This window comes from Pelophylax lessonae (assembly GCF_965119305.1).
Source record: "Pelophylax lessonae genome assembly, chromosome: 5".
Classification (NCBI taxonomy): domain Eukaryota; kingdom Metazoa; phylum Chordata; class Amphibia; order Anura; family Ranidae; genus Pelophylax; species Pelophylax lessonae.
Window position 1 is genome coordinate 398,104,137 of NC_138772.1, and position 22,743 is coordinate 398,126,879.

Sequence of the window (22,743 nt, forward strand, 5' to 3'; positions counted from 1 at the left end):
TGAAAATCTGAAACCACCTTAGGAAGAAAAGATGGCTTAGGATGAAGTACTACCTTATCCCTATGAATCACTAGGTATGGGGACTGGCATGATAATGCAGCCAGTTCTGACACCCTGCGAGCAGAAGTAATAGCCACCAAGAAGGCCACCTTCTGGGATAAAGTAAGCAAGGGAATCTCCCTGATGTTTTCAAAGGGAGGTTTCTGTAGAACCGACAAAACCAAATTAAGATCCCAGGGCGGTAAGGGCGCGCGGACTGGAGGAGCCAGGTGCCGCACCCCCTGGATGAAATTCCGCACCAAGGATTTGGTAGCTAAAGGCTTCTGAAAGAAGATTGCTAATGCTGAAACTTGACCCTTGATGGTGCTCAAGGCTAGCTTCTGCTCAACCCCTTGTTGCAAAAAGGCCAATATTCGAGTCACCGAATAGGTACGTGGAGGAAATCCTAAAGATTCGCACCACGCAATATAAGTCTTCCATGTGTGATAATAGACTTTGCTGGAAGTCGCTTTCCTTGCTTTAATAAGGGTAGGAATGACTGAAGTAGACAAACCTCTGTCCTTCAGTACTTGGGTCTCAATGGCAAGGCCATTAAACCCAGCGACTGTAAAGCATGATGGTAAATTGGTCCTTGAGACCACAGACACTCCCTGAGACGAAGTTCCCACGGAACGTCTACGACTAACATGTCCAAGTCGGCCAGGCCGGCTTGAGGAGGCCAGCCTAGAATTTCTAGGACCACTGGCGCTGATAGAATCTGAACCAGGCGTCCCTAGAGGTATCTGGCCCCGACCATCCGAGAAAGTCTGGTCGTTTTCTGTTCCCACACATTTATCAGATACCTGATAGTTATCAGGAAAGGTGATCTTTTCTGGTTGAACCTCAGGGACCGAAGTCACCCGACTAGAGGCTACTTGGCCTATCTGGTCAACCAGATCCGATTCCTGTGAGGTATCGGGACTAATCTTAGGAAAAGGTAAAGGAAAAGATCTATTCAGGGAACGGTAACTACCGCTTCCTGTAGTGCTTAAATGTTGGAAGGGAAGAATCGCACCGGTAGTAGTGGTTGATGCTCGATCTAATGTCCTGAATACCGGTGAAAACGTCCCCCCACCCTGAAACCGGGTGGGGGCGCACCTTCAGGCTGTGTACTCCTTTGCTTCGGGTTTGGCTGGGTTGGTCCTTTGCTTGTCCGACCAGCCCTTCTTGAACCCTCCTGGAGGAGTCTTGCCTTTCCCGCTAGTACCAGCCGGGCGCCCTTTATGGGCGGTAAAGAAAGGTCCTCGCTTGTTGCGAGGTCCCTTAGCTTTAGCAGCCTGTGGCAAAAAAGTGCTCTTGCCCCCAGTGGCATCCTTAATGATTTCATCTAGGTTGGCCCCAAATAGACGATTCCCCTGAAAAGGGAGATTAGTCAAGGTCTTTTTGGAACCTAGGTCAGCTGACCAGCATTTTAACCACAGCACACGTCTGAGGATCACCGCTGACTTAGATGCATGCCCTAATAAGGGAGTAGTGTCCAAGGCTGCGTCACAGATAAACTGTAGCCCTTGTATAATCTGTTCCATCAAATCAGATGTCTCCTGGGGAATATCTTTTCCCCTAAGATCTTGGCGTACCATTTTCGCCCATTCCGTAAGTGTCTGGGAAACTAGACCAATAACAATTACTGGTCTAAATGCTGACCCTATCAGAGAGAAGATGGTGCGGGACTCTGCTTCCATCTTTCGATCCACCGGATCCTTAAAGGACGAAGTGTCCTCCACTGGAATAACCGTGGCTTTATTCAGCCTGGAAATAGGTGGATCCACCACTGGTGGTACCGTCCATTTCTTAATGATGGATTCCTCAAACGGATAGCGTCTAGCAATACGCTTGGAAATAGTAAAGGTACGTTTAGAATGCTCCCATTCTCCTTTAATCTGATTACCGAAACATTTAGGTACAGGAAAAACCTTCACCGTTTTGATGGGCTTATTAGTACCAAAGGGAATCTCTGTTTCAGTTGCCTCTGCCGGTAAAGCCTCAAGTTTTAAGGTTTCCTGCACTGCCACAACTAGTGCGTCCACCAATGCTTCTTCCTGAATTATAGCAGGAGAAGAAGCGTCCTCCTCACTGTCTGAGGGGGCTTTACCTGGGATAACAGCCCTTGCAGAGGAACCTGCAACTGCAGTGACCATCTCTGAATCAGAGTCAGAGGTGTCAGATAGTATAGGGGTAGGCGGGGGTCGCTTCCTTGACCCCCGTCCCTAACAGGCCGCCTCCACCCGAGCCACCATAGACTCCAAAATTGCTGTAAATGACTCTATACTCTGTGCACCGGCGGGTCCCGTGGCCCCCTCGAGGGAAACAGGTGGGGGAATATGTGTGGCAGGGTCCATGATAATTCCAGTCACTTCCTGGATAATATAATTCAAAAATAAAAAACTTTTTTTTTTTTTTTTTCAGACCCCCAGCGCCACAAAAGCCCCTTAGTGTTACCTGCTAGGGATCCCTATCGATCGAGAGAGAGAGAGAGAGAGAGATAGACCCCCAGGCTCACCACTTGATGCTCAGAGTTTAACTGCAACAGGTTACAGCGCTGTCTTGACAAACAGGAAGTCTTTTGGCTGGCTGCCCAGGAAAAAAGGAGGCGGCTCCGCCCCTCTGCACGCCTTCCGGCGCCTCCCCCAAGCTCCACGAGGTGTTTGGATCACCTCAAACATGGCCGCCCCCATGCTGGAGACACGAGGCTACGCCAAAATGGCGGCTCGTGCAATCCAGCAAAAAAAATGGCGGCGGCCTGTACTGAATAGCGGTGTGCTGCAGGGCACACAACACTCTCTCTGCATGGGGATATGGCGTGGTTGGCGGTACCGGCCCTGGCGGACCGCATGGCCATTCGGGAGGCCTGCTAATAGCTGGAGATCTGATTAGGAAGGCAGTCTACATGTCCGTGGCTTCTGACTGGTAGGTAGCTTATTCTTAACACCGTAAGATTCCCAGAATGCCACAGATTACATCTTTTTAACATGTATACAATTAGATTGTTAGCTCCCAAACCAAGCCTCCTGGCTTTTTGCACATAAAATCACACTCAAAGTAGAAGGATCTGTGTCATGTTATAGGATAGAGAGGGACTCTATCTTACCATACAGAGAGGGGCCCGCGTTCACCACAAGACCCGTCAGGGGAAAAGGGGGAACATACTACTCACCATACCGGAACCAGGCGGGCACCAACTCCTGACAGTACCCCTCTCCACCGGGGCGGGAGGGCTGTCGACCGATACGGACGCCGTGACTCATGGTCTTTGGCGTTTCAGCGAGACGTTTAACTCGCGTGGACAGTCCTTTAATGGGACTTTGTCGCGGCCGACCCAGCGCGGAGCTATGGCCTGCACGCGCTCGTAGGCTGAACTGGGGTGACCACCGGATCTCAACATCCAGCCCGTCGCCCAGTTCAGCTTTCTTGCTTGAAGATCTCACAGGAACACTGGAGAAAAAAAAAAAAGCTGTCTAAAAATCCTTTAAGAAAAAATTCTTGCCAGGACCTAAGATCCCAGCAAGGTATCTAGGTCCTTACTCCTAACTAGACAGAAAATAACTGATTTGCTGAGGCAGAGAGAGAGGATATACCCTCTGGGACTGCCCCTAGGGTGTGGCCAGAGCTTTTTAATTTCCTGTCTAGTCCTGCTCCTGTGGAGGCAACATAACCCGAAGGTGGTGTATCACCGAGGACTACGTCTGTCAATGAGCGCTAGAGAAATCCCATTTTCTCTTTTCGTTCATGGACGGACACAGCTTCTTATCTTCTTGACCATTGGAACATGCCAAAGCAGTGTCAAACATGAGGGGTGAGACAGCAAGAAAAAATTCCCAATGCTAAACCGTAGCCAACCAGGTAACAGGAGCTCAGCCAAAACAACTGGAGTCCACCTGAACAGTACACCCCCAAAGGCGGAACAAGCCCGCTAAACAGCAGCCTGCAAAACCTTGTGGCCAAAAGAAGCATCCGCAGATTCCAACACATCCATTTTATAAAACGATTTGAAAGTGTGCACCAACGACCAATTAGCCACCTTGCATATCTGCGTTACTGACGCCTGATGACGGAAGGCCCAAGGAGCATTGAGTGCCCGCGTAGAGTGTGCCTTCACAGGCAAAGGAGGAACTTGACCCTTAATCGAACAGGCCTGTCACGGTCTATCTGATCCATCTAGAAATGCTTGCATATTAAGCCTATAGACCATTTCAAGGCCCATCTGTAAGCACAAATAATGAGTCTGACTTCTTAAAAGACTCCGTAGCTGCCAGGTACACCCGAACAGCCCAAACAACATCCAGGGAATGAAAAAATTTCCTTAGTATGTTTTGACCTGGGACACAGGGAAGGCAACACAATGTCTTCATTCAGATGGAAATCTGAGACAACCTTTGGAAGGAACGACTGACAGGGGCGAAGGACCACCATATCTTTGTGGACCATGAAATAAGGGGAACTACAAGACAATGCCACCAATTCCGACACCCTGCGTGCAGAGGTTATAGCCACCAAAGAAGGCCACCTTCTGGGATAGCGTAAGCAGGGGAATCTCCCGAATATTTTCAAAGGAAGGCTTCTGTAGAGCTGAAAGCACCAAGTTGAGATCCCAAGGCGGTAGTGGGGACGGCACTGGTGGAGTCAAATGTCGAACCCCCTGAATAAAAGTATGCACCAGAGAATGCGTGGGCAAGGGTCGTTAAAAGAAGACCGCCAAGGCCGACACCTGGCCCTTAATGGTACTCGTGGCCAACTTCTGCTCAGCCCCCGTTGAAGGAAGGTCAAGACCCGAGCCACCGAAATAGCGCGAGGGTGAACACCAAGTGACTCACACCATTAAATGTACGCTTTCCACGTATGATAGATCTTTCTAGAAGTAGACCTCCTAGCTTTCAGTAGTGTAGGAATCACCGACCGAGACAAACCTCTATCCTTCAGCAGTTGGCTTTCAAAAGCCAAGCTGTCAAAGCTAGCGACTGTAAAGCAGAATGGAGATTGGCCCTTGGGAAAGCAGATCCTCCCTGAGAGGTAGTCTCCAAGGGGCGCCAGCGACCAGCCACACAAAGTCTGTGTACCAGGATCGGCGATGCCAATCCAGGGTAATTAGGACGGGAATTCCTTTTGCCTCGATCCTGCGCAGAAGTCGCGGCAGAAGCTTGAGAGGAAGGAAGGCGTAAATCAGACGATACTGGTCCCAGGGGGCCATCAGTGGATACGGAGACCATGCCACAAACCTGTGAAACTTCCTGTTGAGCCAAGACACCAACAGATCCACCTCGGGGGTGCCCCACCGGAGACACAGCTGATGAAACACCTCTGGATTAAGGGACCACTCCCCTTGGTCCAACGCCTGCCGACTTAGATAATCTACCTACCAATTTTGCACCCCTGGAATGTGTACACTAGAGAGGGCCGGATCGAACCATTCTGCCCACCGAAGAATGCTGGCTACCTCCAGGACTGCCAATACACTACTTGTTCCACCCTGGTGATTGACATAAGCCACAGCTGTGGCATTGTCCGATTGGATTCACACCGGACACCCCTGAAGGCGATCCGTCCAGTGATTCAGGCACAACCTGATTGCTCAGTGTTTCAGGACATTTAACGGGAGCCTGGACTCTTCCAGTGTCCAAACTCCCTGAGCTGAGTACTGACCCAGGACACCTCCCTACCCGGACACACTGGCATCCGTGGTAACCACTGTCCAATACAGGGGGAGAAAAAATTTGTCCTGGTGAAGAGCGAAGCCACCAGATCAGAGACCCTTTTGTTTTTCAGCTGGATTTGATTGTCCAGAGACTTCGGACACTTCTACCATTTGGATAAGATCTCCCTTTGCAGGGACATCATATGGAACTGTGCAAACGGGACTGCCTCGAAGGTAGAAACCATCAGGGGGAGCACCCTCATGCAAGTCCGGAGGGACGACCACCTGCTAGAGATGAAGAGATGAATCCCAGCATGCAACTTCTGGAGTTTGTTCATAGGAACGAACACTCTGGCTAGAGCAGAGTCAGACCCAGATAATGGGATGGAAGCAGGATGGAAGCTTGGTCCTTGGGACAGCAGATCCTCCCTGAGAGGAAGTCCCCAAGGAGCAACGGCGACCAGCCGTACAAGATCAGCGTTCCAAGACCGGCGAGGCCAGTCTGCAGCCACTAGAATGAGGACCTGGCTTGCCAGGCCAGGTCCTCTTGAAACCTCCGAAGGAGGCCCTGACTTTTGATCCCTTGTCTTGAGACCCTGAGGGACGAAAAAAACCTCTTGAGCCGAGGAGAATAGCCCACGTCTAAGATGGGGCTCCATGCCCTTGGTAGTAGGTGGAAGAAGAGTACCCTTCCCCCCTGTGAGACCCTTAATATCATCCAAGGAAGCTTCAAATAGGCAATTCCCTACAAGGGGGACATCAGATAAGGCCTTCTTAGAAGTCTGGTCCGCAGACCAGCATTTCAGCCAGATAAAACTTGAAGGACCACTGCTGATACAGACAGCCTAGAACTCAAAGGAGTTGCATCCAAAGAAGCATCATAGATAAACTGTAGCCATGAGATTAACTGGTCCGCCAGCTCCGCAAGAGTGGGTGTATACCCCCTGGGATTGCCCATAGGCATAGTCAAGCTTTTTCCTGCTTAGTGTCCTACTACTGTAGGGGGCAGTATAACCCAATGGTAAAGAAGAATCAGGAGCGGTGTCTCAATGAACGAAAAAGAAAGTCCAGTTTTGTGGAAGGAACCAGAGCAGATTTCTGATAATTCAGAAGGCAGCCAAAGAGTCCGTATAGTGATGTCCACATTGTCCATCAAAGCAGAAGGAGACTCTGCTCGCAAGAGAAGGTCGTCATGATAGCTCAGCACTGCGATCCCTTGCTGACATAACAATGCCAGCATTGGGGCCAACACCTTTGTGAAGACCCGAGGAGCAGAGGCAAGACCAAAGCGTAACGCCACAAACTGATAATGCCCTTCTCCCACGGCAAAGTGGAGGAATCGTTGGTGACAGACACATATTGGAATGACTAACTAAGCATCCTTGAGGTTGATAGAGGCAAGGAAATACCCGATGCAGGGATGCCACCACCGTGCAAATATTCTCGATTTCGAATTTCTATACCCGCACAAAGCAGTTCAGAGCCTTGAGATCCAGGAGGACACACCTTGCCTTCTTTCTTTAGGACCATGAACAGGTTTGAATAAAACCCCTGAAAATGTTTTGAAGTTGAAACTGGAACAATCACCCCTTGAAGGAACAGGTCTTGCACTGCCCCAAAGAGGGCTTGCAATCTGTCCAGGGACAGACACATTGGAAGGAAATAACCTTTCTGGAAGATAAGAACGAAACTCGATCTTGTACCAGGACCGTACCACTTTGCGGACGCACATTTCTTGCACCAGGGAAGTCCACGGGTCCGGAAACCAACGAAGACGTCCCCCACCCCAGGCACGGGTAAGGGCGCAACTTCATGCACATGGAGCCTCGTCTGCGGGTCTGGAGAGACCCGCTTTGGACTTGCCAGACCAAGGTCCTTTGGATCCTCCTGAAGAGGTCTTGAAAGTCGACTCTGAGGGACTGAAAAAAAAAAAAAAAAAAAACTTGTGAGCCGAGGTCGACAGGCCACATCTGCAATGAGGTTCCTTACCCTTACTAGTCTGTGGAAGAAAGGTGCTCTTCCCCCCTGCGAGACTCTTAATGGGGTCATTCAGGGTAGCTTCAAATAGGCGATCCCCTTGAAAAGGAAGATCAGTTCAGGCTTTTTTTAGAGGTCTGATCCGCAGACCAAAATTTGAGCCACAAAACACGCTTAAGGACCACTGCCGCAACAGACATTCTAGAAAGCAGGGGAGCCGCATCCAAAGAGGTATCACAGATAAACTGCAGCCCCTAGACCTACTGGTCCGCCAGCTCAGCAAAGGGGGAAGCCTCTCACCTTCGGCGTAAAATCTTAGCCCTCTTAGTCAAGTTTGTGACACCAGGGCAATGGTGAAGACCGGTCTAAGTACCGAGCCAGCCGCAATGAACATACTGCGGGCCACAGCCTCCGCCTTTCTGTCAGCCGGATCCTTAAAGGCCGGTGATTCTTCTACCGGAATCATGGCTGCCTTATTCAACTTCGAACACTGGGGGATCCACCACCGGTGGAACAGTCCACTTCTTAAGGAGGAACTCTTCAAAGTGGTACCTCATAGCGAATCGCTTAGGGATTACAAAGGGACGTTTTGGGCATACCCAATCATTTACGACAAATCTGTCAGGCAATGGAAACACATTCGCACACTCCCGAGTAGAATGCGCCGTGACAGGGAAAGGAGGAACCTGAGCTTTAATGGAATAGACCTGAGTCACTCTGTCTGATCCATTTGGAGAAAGGCCAGCCCTTTCCTTGGTCCGTCCGTAACCACAAAAAGCTAGTCTGATCTCCGAAAGGACTCTGCCAGATACACCCAAATTGCACGAACCACATCAAAAGTATGCAAAGTAAATTCCTTGGGACACAAGGAAAGCAACGTAATGTCCTCATTTAAATGGAAGTCAGAGACAACTTTGGGAAGGAATGATGGACAGTGCTGAAGAACCACTTTATCCCTATGGACCACTAAATATGGAGTGCGACAGGATAATGACGGCAATTTCGATACCCTGTGGGCCGAGGTAATAGCCACCAAGGTGGTCACCTTCTGGGATAACATAGGCAAGGGAATCTCCCGAATATTCTCAAATGGAGGTTTCTGGAGAACCTAAAGTACTAAATTTAAATCCCATGGCGGCAAAAGAGGCCGTGCAGGTGGAGCCACATGTCGAACCCCCTGAATGAAGGTACGAACTAAAGAGTGCGTGGCTAGGGTTCGCTGAAAGAAGATTGCCAGGGCAGACACCTGGACCTTGATGGTACTCAAGGCCAACTTCTGATCAACGCCCTGTTGAAGAAAGGTTAAGATCCCAGCCACAGAAAAGGATCAAGGATGAGCGCCAATCGACTCACACCAAGAAATGTACGCTTTCCACGTACGATGGTATATTTTGCTGAAAGACCACTTCCTGACTTTCAACATAGTAGGGATCACTGATCCAGACAGACCTCCATCCCTCAGTAACTGGCTTTCAATAGCGAAGCCATTAAAACCAGTGACTAAAGCAGAATGGTAGATCTTCTCTGAGAGGAAGCCCCCCATGGACATTTATGGCCACCAGACTGATTAGAAGATCCTCGCCCTTGATTCCTCACAGGAGTTGCGGAAGAAGCCTGAGCCGAAGAAGATACTGGCCTTAAAGTGGGCCCTAGGACGCCTGCAAAGTCTGTCAGAGGAACCCGTGATCTTGCCACTAACCTCGGTATCCTCCTGTGGAGCCGAACCTGCTAAAGGAGCTTCCTGTAACAGGTAGATACCACCAGACTCAGAACCTGTATGCAAAATGGAATTAAGAACTATCTGTGTAATAGTAGCTGGTGAATCACGGCCTGTGGTTCCTGAAGTTTGTCCAGAGGAAGGACCAACCTTGGTCAGAATTAGAATCTGACCTGGGTAAATCAATTCCCTGGACAGGGATAGGGGGGGACCTTAGGTAGTATGGACATCACCTAAACCTTTGCAGGAATTAAATCTGCACAAGCAGACTACGGACCTAAAAAACTTGAAGGACAAGCTTTGTCCCCCTTTCTGGGTACCCCCAAAAGAATAATTTTGTGGATCTTCTTGACGCTCATGAAGGAGGTCCACAGGGCCAGAAAGCAGCGAAGATGTCCTCCCACCCCAATAATAGGTGAGGGCAGACCTTCATGCTGAAGGGGGTCTTGTCTGCGGGTCCGGAGAAGTTAGTTCTAAAGCTTACCAGACCAAGGACACCTGGAACCTCCCAGGGAAGATTTGAAAGATCCTTTTCCCTTATTCTCTGTCCCCGAAGCACGAAAGAATTTTCTATGTGCTGAGGAGGGCCCCCATCTGCGATGAGGCTCCTTCCCTTTCCTAGACTATGGCAGGAAGGTACCCTTCTCCCTGTGCTTCCCTCAATGATGTCATCCAGGGTAGCCCTAAACAGGGGATCGCCTTGAAAGGGCAGAGCTTTCCTAGAGGCTTGGTTTGCAGACCAATTCTTTAAATGAAACGTGTGACAAGGGCCATAATGGTTAAAATAGTAATAACAAATTTATTGCATATTACACATATACATAGCAACTGTAGGTAAAATGAGAAGACAATGAATCTGAGCTGGAGTACATACATACATCAAAATTGCACAATACATCAGTCAAAATTGTACAAAATAAATGTGTAAAAGTAACAAGGTATTGCTATAGGTCTGCATCAAGATAGGCTCGACGTGTTTCTGTGGACTAGTATTCCACTTCATCAGGAGCATGTGATGCAAATCTGTAAAGAATATATGTATAAAAAATATATTGCAGAAATTACAAAAATGGTAAAAAAGAAAAATGAAAAAAGTAATAGTAAAAAAGAAAATCAAATCAGAATGGAAAAGTTCCACCCAGCTTTACTTTCAGGGCAGCTCATATCGTAGCAAATCATATGGGTACATAGTGCTGGCGACGGTCGACCAACCAGTCTTGATGCAGACCTATACCAATACCATGTTACTTTTACACATTTATTTTGTAGAATTTTAACTGATGTATTGTGCAATTTTGATGTATGTATGTACTCCAGCTCAGATTCATTGTCTTCTCATTTTACCTACAGTTGCTATGTATATGTGTAATATGCAATAAATTTGCTATTCCTATTTTAACCATTATGGCCCTTGTCACACGTTTCATTTAAAGTTTCAACCTTCCCCTCTTATGTACATTGAACCGGGATGGAGATGTTACTCATCTCATTTAAAGTCCCAAAACCTTTCTTATTTGCTATGCATTGTAGAGATGGAGACGTGTGACTATGATTGCCCTACACCCTGTGACTATCAGTGATTTCCCACTCTTGGTTTTCACCAGTCAGATACCTCCTTTATTAGGTGGTTTTACATATACTTTCTAACACCACTTATACATAGTTTTGAGAATACCAATACTCCTTTTTTCTTTTGTCCCCCTTTTTTACAATTTGTGTCTCAGCCATTGACACCTTTTGATCTACAATCTTGCAATCATCGGGTCCATCCTTGCTGGGATGGTTGAGCCCTCTTGTCCCCGGGAGCTGCGACGCACACCGGGACTCCTCCCCTTCTCCCCTGCCCACTTGGGCGTGGTCGATCGGGTGTCTGTCCCGCTGTGCGTCGGCGCCACGTTTCGCGCCATACCTGTGACGTCATATCCCTGGCGCCGCGGTATTGGCTGCACACTCTCCATCTGGCTTGTTTTAAGGCACCCTTCCGGAGGTCGACTGCCTGTCGGCGTCAACACTCCGTGGAGGTATGCCTTTCTCTTTACACGCCCGTGTGGCGTTGGGAATGCTGAGGGAGCTGCTGGCTGACACCTCTGGTGCATCTCTCTCCAGGATCATTGTCACTTCAACCCTTGTTTCATCGTCCCATGGATTTGGCACACCTTATGACGTATGTTTTTTATTACTCATGGTATGCTAGCCAAGATTGTCACCTCCACACATTCCTATGTACACTGCTCACTTCATTGTTTTTTCACAGTGGTTCCTGGGAATCTTTTTCTTTTCACTCTTTTGTTTACACTCTCTCACTTCTTTCCTTGGACCCATTTGGTATATGTCCTAAGCATTTGTTGTATCATCTTATTCCGGTACATACCTAGGATTACTTTCCAGTACTTCTTGACCTTATGCTATTCAGCAGTACTCTGTATTGCACTCTATTCTAGTCCAATTACCAGTCCCCAGGTATGTCCTGATATCACCACCTCTTTCACTGCTTCACCCTTTTCTATGCGGTTTCTTTCCTCTCTCATGTGCCATGTCTCATGCCTGGTTCCGCCCCTTCTTTTGCGTCCCCACAGCTCCCGGTAAGACTGGTTAGTCGACCGTCGCCAGCACTATGTACCCATATGATTTGCTACGATATGAGCTGCCCTGTGAGTAAAGCTGGGTGGAACTTTTCCATTCTGATTTAATCATCATTACTTTTTTCATTTTTCTTTTTTACTATTACTTTTTTCATTTTTCTTTTTTACCATTTTTGTAATTTCTGCGATATATTTTTTATACATATATTCTTTACAGATTCGCATCACATGCTCCTGATGAAGTGGAATACTAGTCCACAGAAACGTGTCAAGCCTATCTTGATGCAGACCTATACCAATACCATGTTACTTTTACACATTTTGTACCATTTTGACTGATGTATTGTGCAATTTTGATGTATGTACTCCAGCTCAGATTCACTGTCTTCTCATTTTACCTACAGTTGCTATGTATATGTGTAATATGCAATACATTTGTTATTACTATTTTAACCATTATGGCCCTTGTCACACGTTTCATTTAAAGTCTCAACCTTCCCCTCTTATGTACATTGAACCGGGATGGAGATGTTACTCATATCATTTAAAGTCCCAAAACCTTTCTTATTTGCAGATCAATTCTTAACCGGTTGCCGACCGCCGCACGACTATATACTGCGGCGGTCAGCCCCGGCCAGGCAGAGCGACGTATCGGTACGTCACTCGCCTGTCACTGACTTGCGAGCCTATCGCGGGCGGGCGCGCGCCCGCCCGCCGCGGCTCGTTCACAGACAAGTCAGTGCATGTGACCGGCGGACTCGATGTCCGCCAGTCACACTGCGATCGCTCCTGTGAAGGGAGAAAGACAGAGCGGCTTGTGTAAACAAGCTGCCTGTCAGTTCTCCCTGTGTAAAAGTGAAGATCTGTCCGTTCTACTATGTAGAACAGTTGATCTTTGCTTTTACACCAATAGGAATGTCCCTACACAGTTAGAAACACGCCCCTAGGACACACTTAACCCCTCCCTGTCCAATAAAGTTAACCCCTTCCCTGCCAGTGTCATTTTTGCAGTAACAGTGCATATGTATAGCACTGATTACTGCAGTAATGTCACTGGTACCCCCAAAAGTGTCAAAAATGTCAGTCAAGGGTCCGATCTGTCCGCCGCAATGTCGCAGTACCGAAAAAAAAAAAAATCGCAGATCGCCGCCATTATGCGTTAAAAAAAAAAACACCAAAAATGACAAAAATCTTTCCCTTTGTTAGTAAACGCGATAACTTTTGCGCAAACCAATCAAAATACGCTTTTTGCGATTTTTTTTTACCAAACATAGGTAGCATAAAACAAATTGGTCGAAAAATGTTAAAAAATTTTGATTTTTACTTTTTTTTTTGGGGAATTTCATATAAAAAAATGTGAAAAATAGTTATTTTTGCAAAATTTACGCTCTTTTTTTGTATATAGCGCGTGATCAAAAAATCGCACAGGTGATCAAATACCACCAAAAGAAAGCTCTGTTTGTGGGAAAAAAAGGACGTCAAATTTGTTTAGGTACAGCGTCGCACGACCGCGCAATTGTCCGTTAAAGTCACGCAGTAAAAAAAAAAAAATCGCAAAAAAACCCCTGGTCCTTTAGCAGCCAAATCCTCCGGGGCTTAAGTGGTTAAGCCACAGCATGTGCCTAATCACCACCATTGAAACAAATTTTGGACAGCACAGGAGCTGTATGCTAAGTTGCATTACAAATAAACTGCAGCCCAAGGACCAACTGGTCTGCTAAATCAACATATGCAGCAGGGATTTGCTCACCCCACCAGACCCTGGCGCAAAAGCTTCAGTTCAAGTTCATTCAGTTAAGAGTCAGACACCAGGGCTGAGGCAAAGACTGGCTTCAATGTCAAACCAGCCATAGTAAACATGCTGCGTGCCACAGACTCTGCTTTCCTGTCAGCCAGGTCGGGGATTCCTCTACTGGGATTATGGTTGCTCTTTAAAAGGGACTCTTTAAAAGGGTAACTTACAGCAAAATGTTTGGTACCGACACACAGGGTAACAAACTGATTAAAATGGAAAATCAAGGTTAATTTCTTAAATCTGTGGCTTTTTAAATTGCAATTAGTGTGTGTATAAATAGTCAATGAGTTTGTTAGCTCTGTGTAGATGCACTAAGCAGGCCAGATACTGAGCCATGGGAAGCAGAAAAAAAAACCTGCATAACAGGGTAATGGAAGCGCTATCCAAAGCATTGAAAATGCCAGTCAGTACTGTTTAATCACTTAGTAAGAAGTGGAAAATTCGGGGATCTCTCAATACCAAGCCCAGGTCAGGTAGACCAAGCAAGATTGCAGCACAATCTGCCCCAGAATATAAAGAAAAACCCACAGGTAACCTCAGGAGAAATACAGGCTGCTCTGGAAAGATGGTGTGGTTGTTTTTCAGGAGCACAATACGATCATAGTTTAACACCAATGAGCTACATGGTCAAGTTGCCAGAAAGTCCCTTTACTGTGCCAATGCCACAAAAAAAGCTTTTTTTTTTTCTTAACATTGGCGCATTATAGTAACCACAGGGGATGCTTTATAACCATTAACAGATTACCACTTTAGATTTAGAGGGGACACCTCCTCCTGCTGCTTGTTATAGGAACCCAATGGCTATTTATCCACTAGGATAGTCTTTATAAAAGTGTGCTGCGCTAACTAAAAAAAAAAACAAACAAAAACAAAACAAAATCAGGATGATGCCAGCAGCAGCGGGGATCATCTGGGTATAACCACTGAGATCCCGCAACGTACTGGTACATCGTGGCACAGGAACTGGTTAAACATGCGCAGTAATCATATTATTGTTACCCAAATTATCTGTGCAAAAAAAAAAACTTAGAAAGCACATTTTAAAGAACCTACTTTTTCAGAATGGTTTAAGAGATCCAATGCCTCTTTCCTGTCCAATTCTGCCCTTTCAAGATTTTGTTTGAGATGTTTCAGTTCTTCTTGTAGCGATGTCATCCGAGCTGTTCCACAAGATGAAAATTGTTAAGTTACATAAACACATATTTTCCAACAACATTAAAAGCATTCTTGTAAAAATTACTTTAATATTCTCCCATTATGGTCAGTATAGTAAACATTACCTTTTAATGATCACATGCCATTTAAATTGCCTGCCAGCATTGAAAATGATTAACATGAAAGAGCAAAGCTATCAATCACTTAAACAATTTTCATTTTTCAATTGCTTGTTTAGGAGTTAAATGGGTTGACAACCACCAACATGGAATTACAAAACTGTTTGTATATTTTGGTTCTTGTGGCAACATCTCAGAAAAGCTGCACCAGTACACAATTTTACAAATTTAACAGAGCTTACTAATAACTCTTCAGTTATTAGCCCACGTATACTAATTATACTTCTCAGAATAGCCCGTTTACTATGAAAAATAAGGATTCCATTTTATTAAAGGGTCCTTAAACCCTGTATAAAAAAAAATAAATAAATAAAAAAAAGAAGCAGCAGCTTCTCTGGTAAACAGATATTAACTGCCTCCCATGCAGCAAATGGGAGCAGCGCTAATGCGGGGTAGACATAACTATGTTTTCCTGTATTAGCTGCTCGTGCAAGCTCTCTAGAGCAGTGGTCCTCAACACAGGTCCTCGGGGCCCACTAACAGGCCAGATTTTAAGTATTACCTTGGGGAGATGCAGACTAGAATACTGCAATCACTGAGCAGCAAATGAGATCACCTGTGATGTAATTTAGTTATATTGCAAACCTGGCCTGTTAGTGTTAGTGGGCCCCGAGGAGCAGAGTTGAGGACCACTGCTCTAGAGCATACATCGGCACTCGCTCTGTTACCACTGTATCCATCAGACACAGCCGATCACAGATTGTTGTATCGGGCTGCTATGAGCAGCCCTGGTACCATGTGATCGCTGTGACCAATCACATTTATAGTAAAAAACAAGTCTATTATTCACGATGCTTAGTTTTCTACAGTGTGTTCTTGGCAATTGGTCACAGAGATCACATGGTACCATTACATTTCGTTTAAAAAGCTCTTAAGTCCAATTCACAAACGGACCAGAGAGTAAAAAAACATGTAATATTTACCACCAGGATTTTGCTCATGGTATCACATGTTGCATTTGTCAAAAAACAGCGTGGGGGTCTGGGTTTTGACAAAGAGATGGTTTCTAAGGAGCGGGCCGAGAAGCCAGGCGTCGCGTCCTTAACAGATGACTCAAATATACCAGACCCATGTCCAAGCATGCAGCCTGACAGATCAGGAAAGGAGGTGGGGCTGGATGAGCGGGCGCTGCCCCCCCTGAACCAAACCAGGACACATGCCCAAACCCGAAAAAGAAAAAAAAAAAGACCAAGAACGGCTGACTGCCAAATGCCTCCTCTGCCGTTTGACATTTCTAATATAGGTAAGAGCGGGTCAACCTGGAGGCACCAACCCCTTGTGACGTTACGCACCGGTGCATGCTGGGTCGAAGGCATTGAGCAGTCAGTTGTCATCTCGAGCAAAGGTTATTGTTATTTTTTTTTTTTAATTTACATTTTTACTTCCTGGCCTGCATATTCAGGGTCTGGTATGGATTTTGCGGGGGGGTTGGGGCAAATGCTTTTATTTATTTTCCTCATTTTGGCATGGGGTTCCCCTTAAAATGCATACCACATACAGCAGTGCAGTATGCAGAAGGCTCCATGCATACTACATACAGTGTTATATGGAAAACTCCATCGGCAAGCAGGTCTCTGTTCATTCAGCTTCTGGTGTTCTAAAGCTTGCAACTGGGCACAGTACAAGGAGACTTTAAACCATTTACTTCCACAGTGTTATTGCAAATGGAGATTGTTTTTTTAATAAAGGTGTTACTTCTGATACAATATCAGTGCACTGCCTCTTTTCATCACTTTTTTAGAATCCGTAGTGTGGTGTACAGCATCCTTCAACTCATCGATCAGCCTGCTAGCCCTTGGAGTGGAGTACTCCGGATGGAGCATCTTTCCCCTGTGTTTAGTGCACATTTTTGGACTTTTATATTTAAAGCACAACTCCACTTTTTTTGAAAAAAAAAAAAAAAAAAAAAAAAACATTCCCCTCTGGGTGATCTATGTATACTGCAATGATTATAACAACCTCTGTGGATTTCTACCTTTTGTGATTGTGAAGAAATCAGTGTTCCTCTGTGCTGAGTGGGTCCAATGGGAGTGGTTTCATAATTATCAATTAGCTGTAGCAGCTGCAGGGTACTAATGAGGAAATCTGCTGGGCCAGCATCCCTTTAGACGTGTTCCTATTGAGAGTATCTAACCAAAAATGAGATTTTTGTTGCAGGGGATGCCTGAAATTTGACTTGTATCTTAGGCAGACTTCCAGGAAAATCAGTGAGCCAATCACACAAGCAGGAAATGATGTTTCTGGGGGGGTGGGGGTGTTTAGTACACATTCTGTGTACAGAACAACTTCAGATAGCCATATTGCATTTTCAGAAAATTACAGTGGCTGCAGATTGAAAAGGAAAGGTAATTTTAATAACATTCAACCACAATATGACTTGTGTTGCAATTGTATACGCTATAATATTTTTTTTTTTATTTGCCGTTTATTTCCTCCCCACGAAAGTGAAGTTACCCTTTAAGACTAGATCATCTTTCAAGCCCAGTTCTATTATATATGGGGTATCTGCACGCTGAAGTTCTCCTACTGTATTATACTGAGCTGGCCCACAATGTTTTTGTTTGCCAGAGTCCAATCCTCTGGTAGACAGCAGCAAAACCCAACAGTATTTTAATTCCTGCGTCTGTCAAAGAACAAGAAAGACGTTTTTGAGCCAATACTTTTAAATATGTCCAAGACCAGAGTAAGGATTTGGCAAATTAGATTTTTACACCACTATCTGATCTAATATAATCTTAAGAGTTATTTTTCATTTTTACCTTGCAAGTCCCCAATCATTTCTGATCCCTGATTTCTGTCTCTCCGCTCAGAGTCTAAGGCCGCCTGTAACTGAAAGAAATCTTTTTCCACTTGTAGCTTGCCACTTTCTAATAGTCGACATCTATCCTGCAGTTCCCGGTTTAGTGCTTCTAGTTGTGCAATAGTCTTGGTCATCTCATTTTGACCTTTTCTCAGCCTTGCTGCTATGTCTGACTCCGCTCGTAAGAAGTCATTTGCTTCATCCAACTGGAAAATAAAAAATAAATATCAAGTTATGCAAGATGACAATATTACACCACAAGGTACTACATAACAAATAATGTGTTCTGAAGAGATATAAGTGAAATCAAGATTTGGGAAATGTAAAATTAAAAAATTAAGTAAACATGTTATACGTTCTTATCCATTTACGAATTCTAGCAGCATAAGGATTAAAATTAATCAATGTTGTTAAGAGTGAAGTTCTGCTTTAAGATCCTGTTCAAACCGGAGAACGTTTTTCAGCTCGTAAAACGCTCATCTGTGAAGTCTCAAAACGGCCAACAAACAAAATTCCATTAATTTCATTGGCCCCCTTTTCACATATGAACGTTTTGTCGCCTGAAGCAAAGCACCTGAATCTCAAAGTACATGAGCTTCTTTTGTGGCAGATTACAAGCGGTTTCATTAGATGACAATGCCAGACTCCAAACACCTGCAAAAAAGGCCTGAAAAAGATACGCTCAGGTCTGAATGGAGCCTAACTGATAAGCACTTTACCAAACAAATTTACTAATGGATCTGCTCAAAAAATAAATGAATACAGCATGAAGTACAGGAAAGGAATTTAAAACATACCTGCTTTTGCAATTGTATTATTTTTTCATTTGTTATTTGAGAATTCTGACTAACTTTCTTGAGATCTTCCAATTGGTCTTTTAAAGTAGACACTGTACATGTAAAAGAAAAAATATAGTTCAATTATCAAGCTACTGTCAGACTACATTACACTCCATCTACCTGTAAGAACCACCTGTGATTGTTAACATTTGAATAAAATCTATATGCAATAAAGGAAGGTCCATTACATTTTTAAAGCTGAACTCAGGACAAAGAAATCATTTTAAATTTAGTCAGGTATCAATTACAAATCCCTAAATGCATGTTTAAATGCTGCAAGTTTAGGTAAATGTGTTTATATTATATATTAAGAAATATAGTGCCTACATCTCTGCTTCCAATACCACCAAGCCTACATAAAACTTTCCACTGATATACCTTCAATCTACAATGAATTTGTGCCTTAGGAGTTATTTTACCTCTTTCAAGGGATTGGTTAGTGCTGGGTTAGAACAGAAACTGAGCAATTCAAAGCTTAGTGTAGGGTTTTCTACATATTTTCTTTATTATGGTAAGGGCTTAATATGGTGCTATAAAAAAAAAAAAAAAAAAAAATCTATAGTCAAATATTGTACTTTAAATTGACTTCTAATCAGCAAGGCAGGTGAAGCTCTGATAGTCTGTTTACTTGCCAGTGAATAATCTCTTATGAGTGTGCAATCCTGAAATTCAGTCGTAGAGCAGAAAAGATTAGAGAAGGTGTGCTGCTGCTGCTTCAATCCTCCATACCAGTGGTCCTCAACTCCGGTCCTCAGGGCACACTAACAGGCCAGATTTTAAGTATTACCTTGGGGAGATGCAGACTAGAGTACTGCAATTACTGAGCAGCAAATGATATCACCTGTGATGTATTTCAGTTATCTTGCAAACCTGGCCTGTTAGTGGGCCCTGTAGGCCAGGGTTGAGGACCACTGCTCTATACGACTTATACACTCAGGTGCCAGCTCAGCTCCTCTAGCTATGGACAATAGAAAGTGGAAGGCATCCGGACTGCACTGACTCGTGAGTCAGCATTACTCAAACGCAAAATGAGTCACCATTTATTTTCTCTGTCCCCACAGTGTTTTTCTGCTGTATTTTTACATTTTTAGAAAAAAAATGTTTTTTTTTTTCTCTAGAGTGCAGTCATCAGGATTCCTTCCACTTTCTGTTGTGCAGAAAAAGGTTAGCAATTAATCTTCTCTTTTCTTTGGGAGTAGGGTAATAATTGCTCAAAAATCACTCAATTAGGAGATTTTCAATTTTTTTTTTCCCATTCAAGTATACCTTGAGGGATTATTTTCACATGCCTTACCTGCCAAACAGTAATACAAAATAATGTATGGATATTGCCCTTTGCGAAATTAAGTTTGTTTCAGTGGTTTATCAGGTAATAAAAACCGACTTGGAGATGCAGGTTTTCTCAGGGATTTCTTGTTAAAGTTATAACTTATTTTACTATTTCACCATGGTTTATTTTTCTAATTTGTTCCCATTCTTCCTGGTCTCTTTCTGTATATATTATGTATGTGCTGAAAGAGTGACTGACAATGGGTGCTCCCATTCCATTTCTAATCAGTATGGGTGATAACATTAAAGTGTTAGACCCCATTCAACATCTGGCGATTTGGGATCCAGGGCAGATTTGCTGTAATTTTGCCCATGACTCCAAATTGCACTGCAATTGTGACAAAACACACCACGCATGTTTAGGTGACAATGATTTTGAATGGTACCTCAAATGCGATGCAGCAAACTGCATAGTATGAAGCTTGCCACCCAAAAAGGAGCTAATCAGTGCTCAAAAATGACAATCAGAGCCCAATGGTAATGCCCGTCAATGCTGCATTGTCAGTGCAGCCTCATCAGTGCCTGTTGGTGCAGGAGAAAACTTAAGAAAAACGTTTTTTTTTCCTTCAAAATTTGTGGTCTTTTTTTGATTTTTTTTTTTTTTTTGGCAAAAAAGAAAAAACCCAGAGGTGATCAAATTTCACCAAAAGAAAGCTCTATTAGTGGGGGAAATAAAATTTGTTTGGGTACAGTGTTGCATGACCGAGCATTGTCATCCAAAATACGACAGTGCTAAAAATTGGCCTCGGCAGGAAGATGGTACTGAAGTGGTTAAAATGAATGTCACCCAAACACGCATTGTGTGTTTTGCCAATATTGCAATGCAATTATAAATCGTGGGCAAAGTTGTGACAAATCTGCCCGTGAGCCTAAATTGCTAGATGTGAACAGGGCCTTAAACCTATTAGGTCTCTAAATTAAGCGGTCAATACAAAGGTTCATAAAAAAAACACATGAAAAATATTATACATGTAACAGAAACCATTTAAATTATTATTATACAGGATTTATATAGCGCCGACAGTCTACGCAGCGCTTTACAACTTGATGGTAGACAGTACAATTACAATACAATTCAATACAGTGGGAATCAAAAGGCCCTGCTCGTTAGAGCTTACAATCTAAGATGCATTTATAAGTAGGTGATCAAAGTGGATTGGCAGTGTTGAACTGCGGCTTCAAACCAAGAAAGTGATCCATCGACAGAACACATGTACAGTATCTCCACAAGCAAAGTTCATGCGGTCTTCATTTTATTTCAGTTCCTGATAGCTATAGTTTAATCATGCAAACACACAGTCGTAATCAAGCAAAATAAATCACAATACTGTCAAACAGATTGTGTAATCTCATCAAATCATACATTCAAGAAACATAAAAAGTAACATGGGCTCAAATCGACCATCATTCAGGCCAATGTGACTGTTTGAACCCTGACGTTCTAACTAGTAATCAAGGCCACATGGTTACACAGACCGCACATCACTTACATTAACCCGCTCTTCTCCAAGACAGAATTTGAAAAATTAAAATGTTCCATGTCTCCTCTAGTAACTAGATCACTGCATGAGACATTCCTGCAATGAGATCTTTTTGGTAACTTGCCTTCATTTTCCACATTCCTCCTCTTCTCACTGTCCTGTTCTGCCTTTCTTTGGTATTCATTCAATCGGTGTTGAAGCGACATTTTTTCCTTTTCAGTCTGAGACACAACTAATTCCAAGTTTTTTCTTTGATTGCCCTGAGGGTAAAAATCACAAATGATTAGACCTTACACAAACTATTTTTAGCTGGAATTAGCATTTTTCTAACAATCAGGTACAATGCTATTCTAAAAAGCTCAATCAACCAAAAACAGGAAAAGAAAATGCTAAACACAGGAAAGAGCCATCCAAGCAAGGTGCCCTCCATTTTGAACCCTTGAACCTAACAGGAATTCATTGGCAGCATAAAGCGCTCCAAATTAAGCCAAATGATTTAAATATAAAACCTTTTCTTGGACAGTTTCTAAAACAAAAATGTCAGATATTTTTTTTTTTTTAGATTGAGGGGTTGAACATCTGTCAGGATTTTATTGCTGTTTGTTGATGAAGAAATGTAAGGGGACACTGGTAAGCAATAAAAACCTGGCTTAAATTTCTGCCTGGATTATTAACTTCACTCCTCAAATGTAAGCACCAAGCCCTGTATTGCTTCTTACAAAGTCACCTGCATCTGTAGCCAATGTTCCTTAACTGAACTCAGTTCATGTCATTGGATAGAACTACAGGTGCTGATTAAAGCAGTTTCTTCAAGACAGGGACTCTTTGTAATAACATCTTTTTACTTAAGCTGAATGGCACTTATTTCAGGCTGCATTGCAGGCACCAATGCTTTGAAAAATAATTTGGGTTGGGGGGGAGAGCCATAAGGGGCTGGTAAAGCTTGGCACATAGACTGGTCAAGCCCTAAAAATAAAGATAAAGTGTGTGTATTAAAAAAATAAGCGTGAATATGCTCAGAAGATTTGCTCGTAAAGGTCATGCACAATTTAGTAAAAAAAAAATGAAATGTATAGTAGATCACAGAGCACTAAAAACACACTTACCTCCTCATCCAGTTCCTTCATTATCTTGTCAAGTTTAATGTTGGACATCCTATGACAGAAAAGACATGTTGAGAATGGGGGAATGCATATGGAGGATTTATGGGCCATGTAGACT

The 22,743-nt window shown here is 44.1% G+C and overlaps 1 protein-coding gene across 2 annotated transcripts in view; it reads right to left on the reverse strand.

Annotated features, from left to right (window-relative positions):
* The window catches only part of ROCK1 (Rho associated coiled-coil containing protein kinase 1), a 321,787-nt gene that overhangs the window by 73,680 nt on the left and 225,364 nt on the right, over window positions 1-22,743 (reverse strand). For both annotated transcript variants that reach the window (XR_014225300.1, XM_082258424.1), the window contains exons 13-17: window positions 22,629-22,677; window positions 21,647-21,782; window positions 18,671-18,762; window positions 17,833-18,079; window positions 14,793-14,899 (exon numbers count right to left, since the gene is read on the reverse strand). Coding sequence is in view for 1 of the 2 variants with exons in the window: in XM_082258424.1 (XP_082114550.1) it covers window positions 14,793-14,899; window positions 17,833-18,079; window positions 18,671-18,762; window positions 21,647-21,782; window positions 22,629-22,677 (631 nt within the window). In the remaining variant the exon portion in view is untranslated. The remainder of the gene's footprint in view (window positions 1-14,792; window positions 14,900-17,832; window positions 18,080-18,670; window positions 18,763-21,646; window positions 21,783-22,628; window positions 22,678-22,743) is intronic.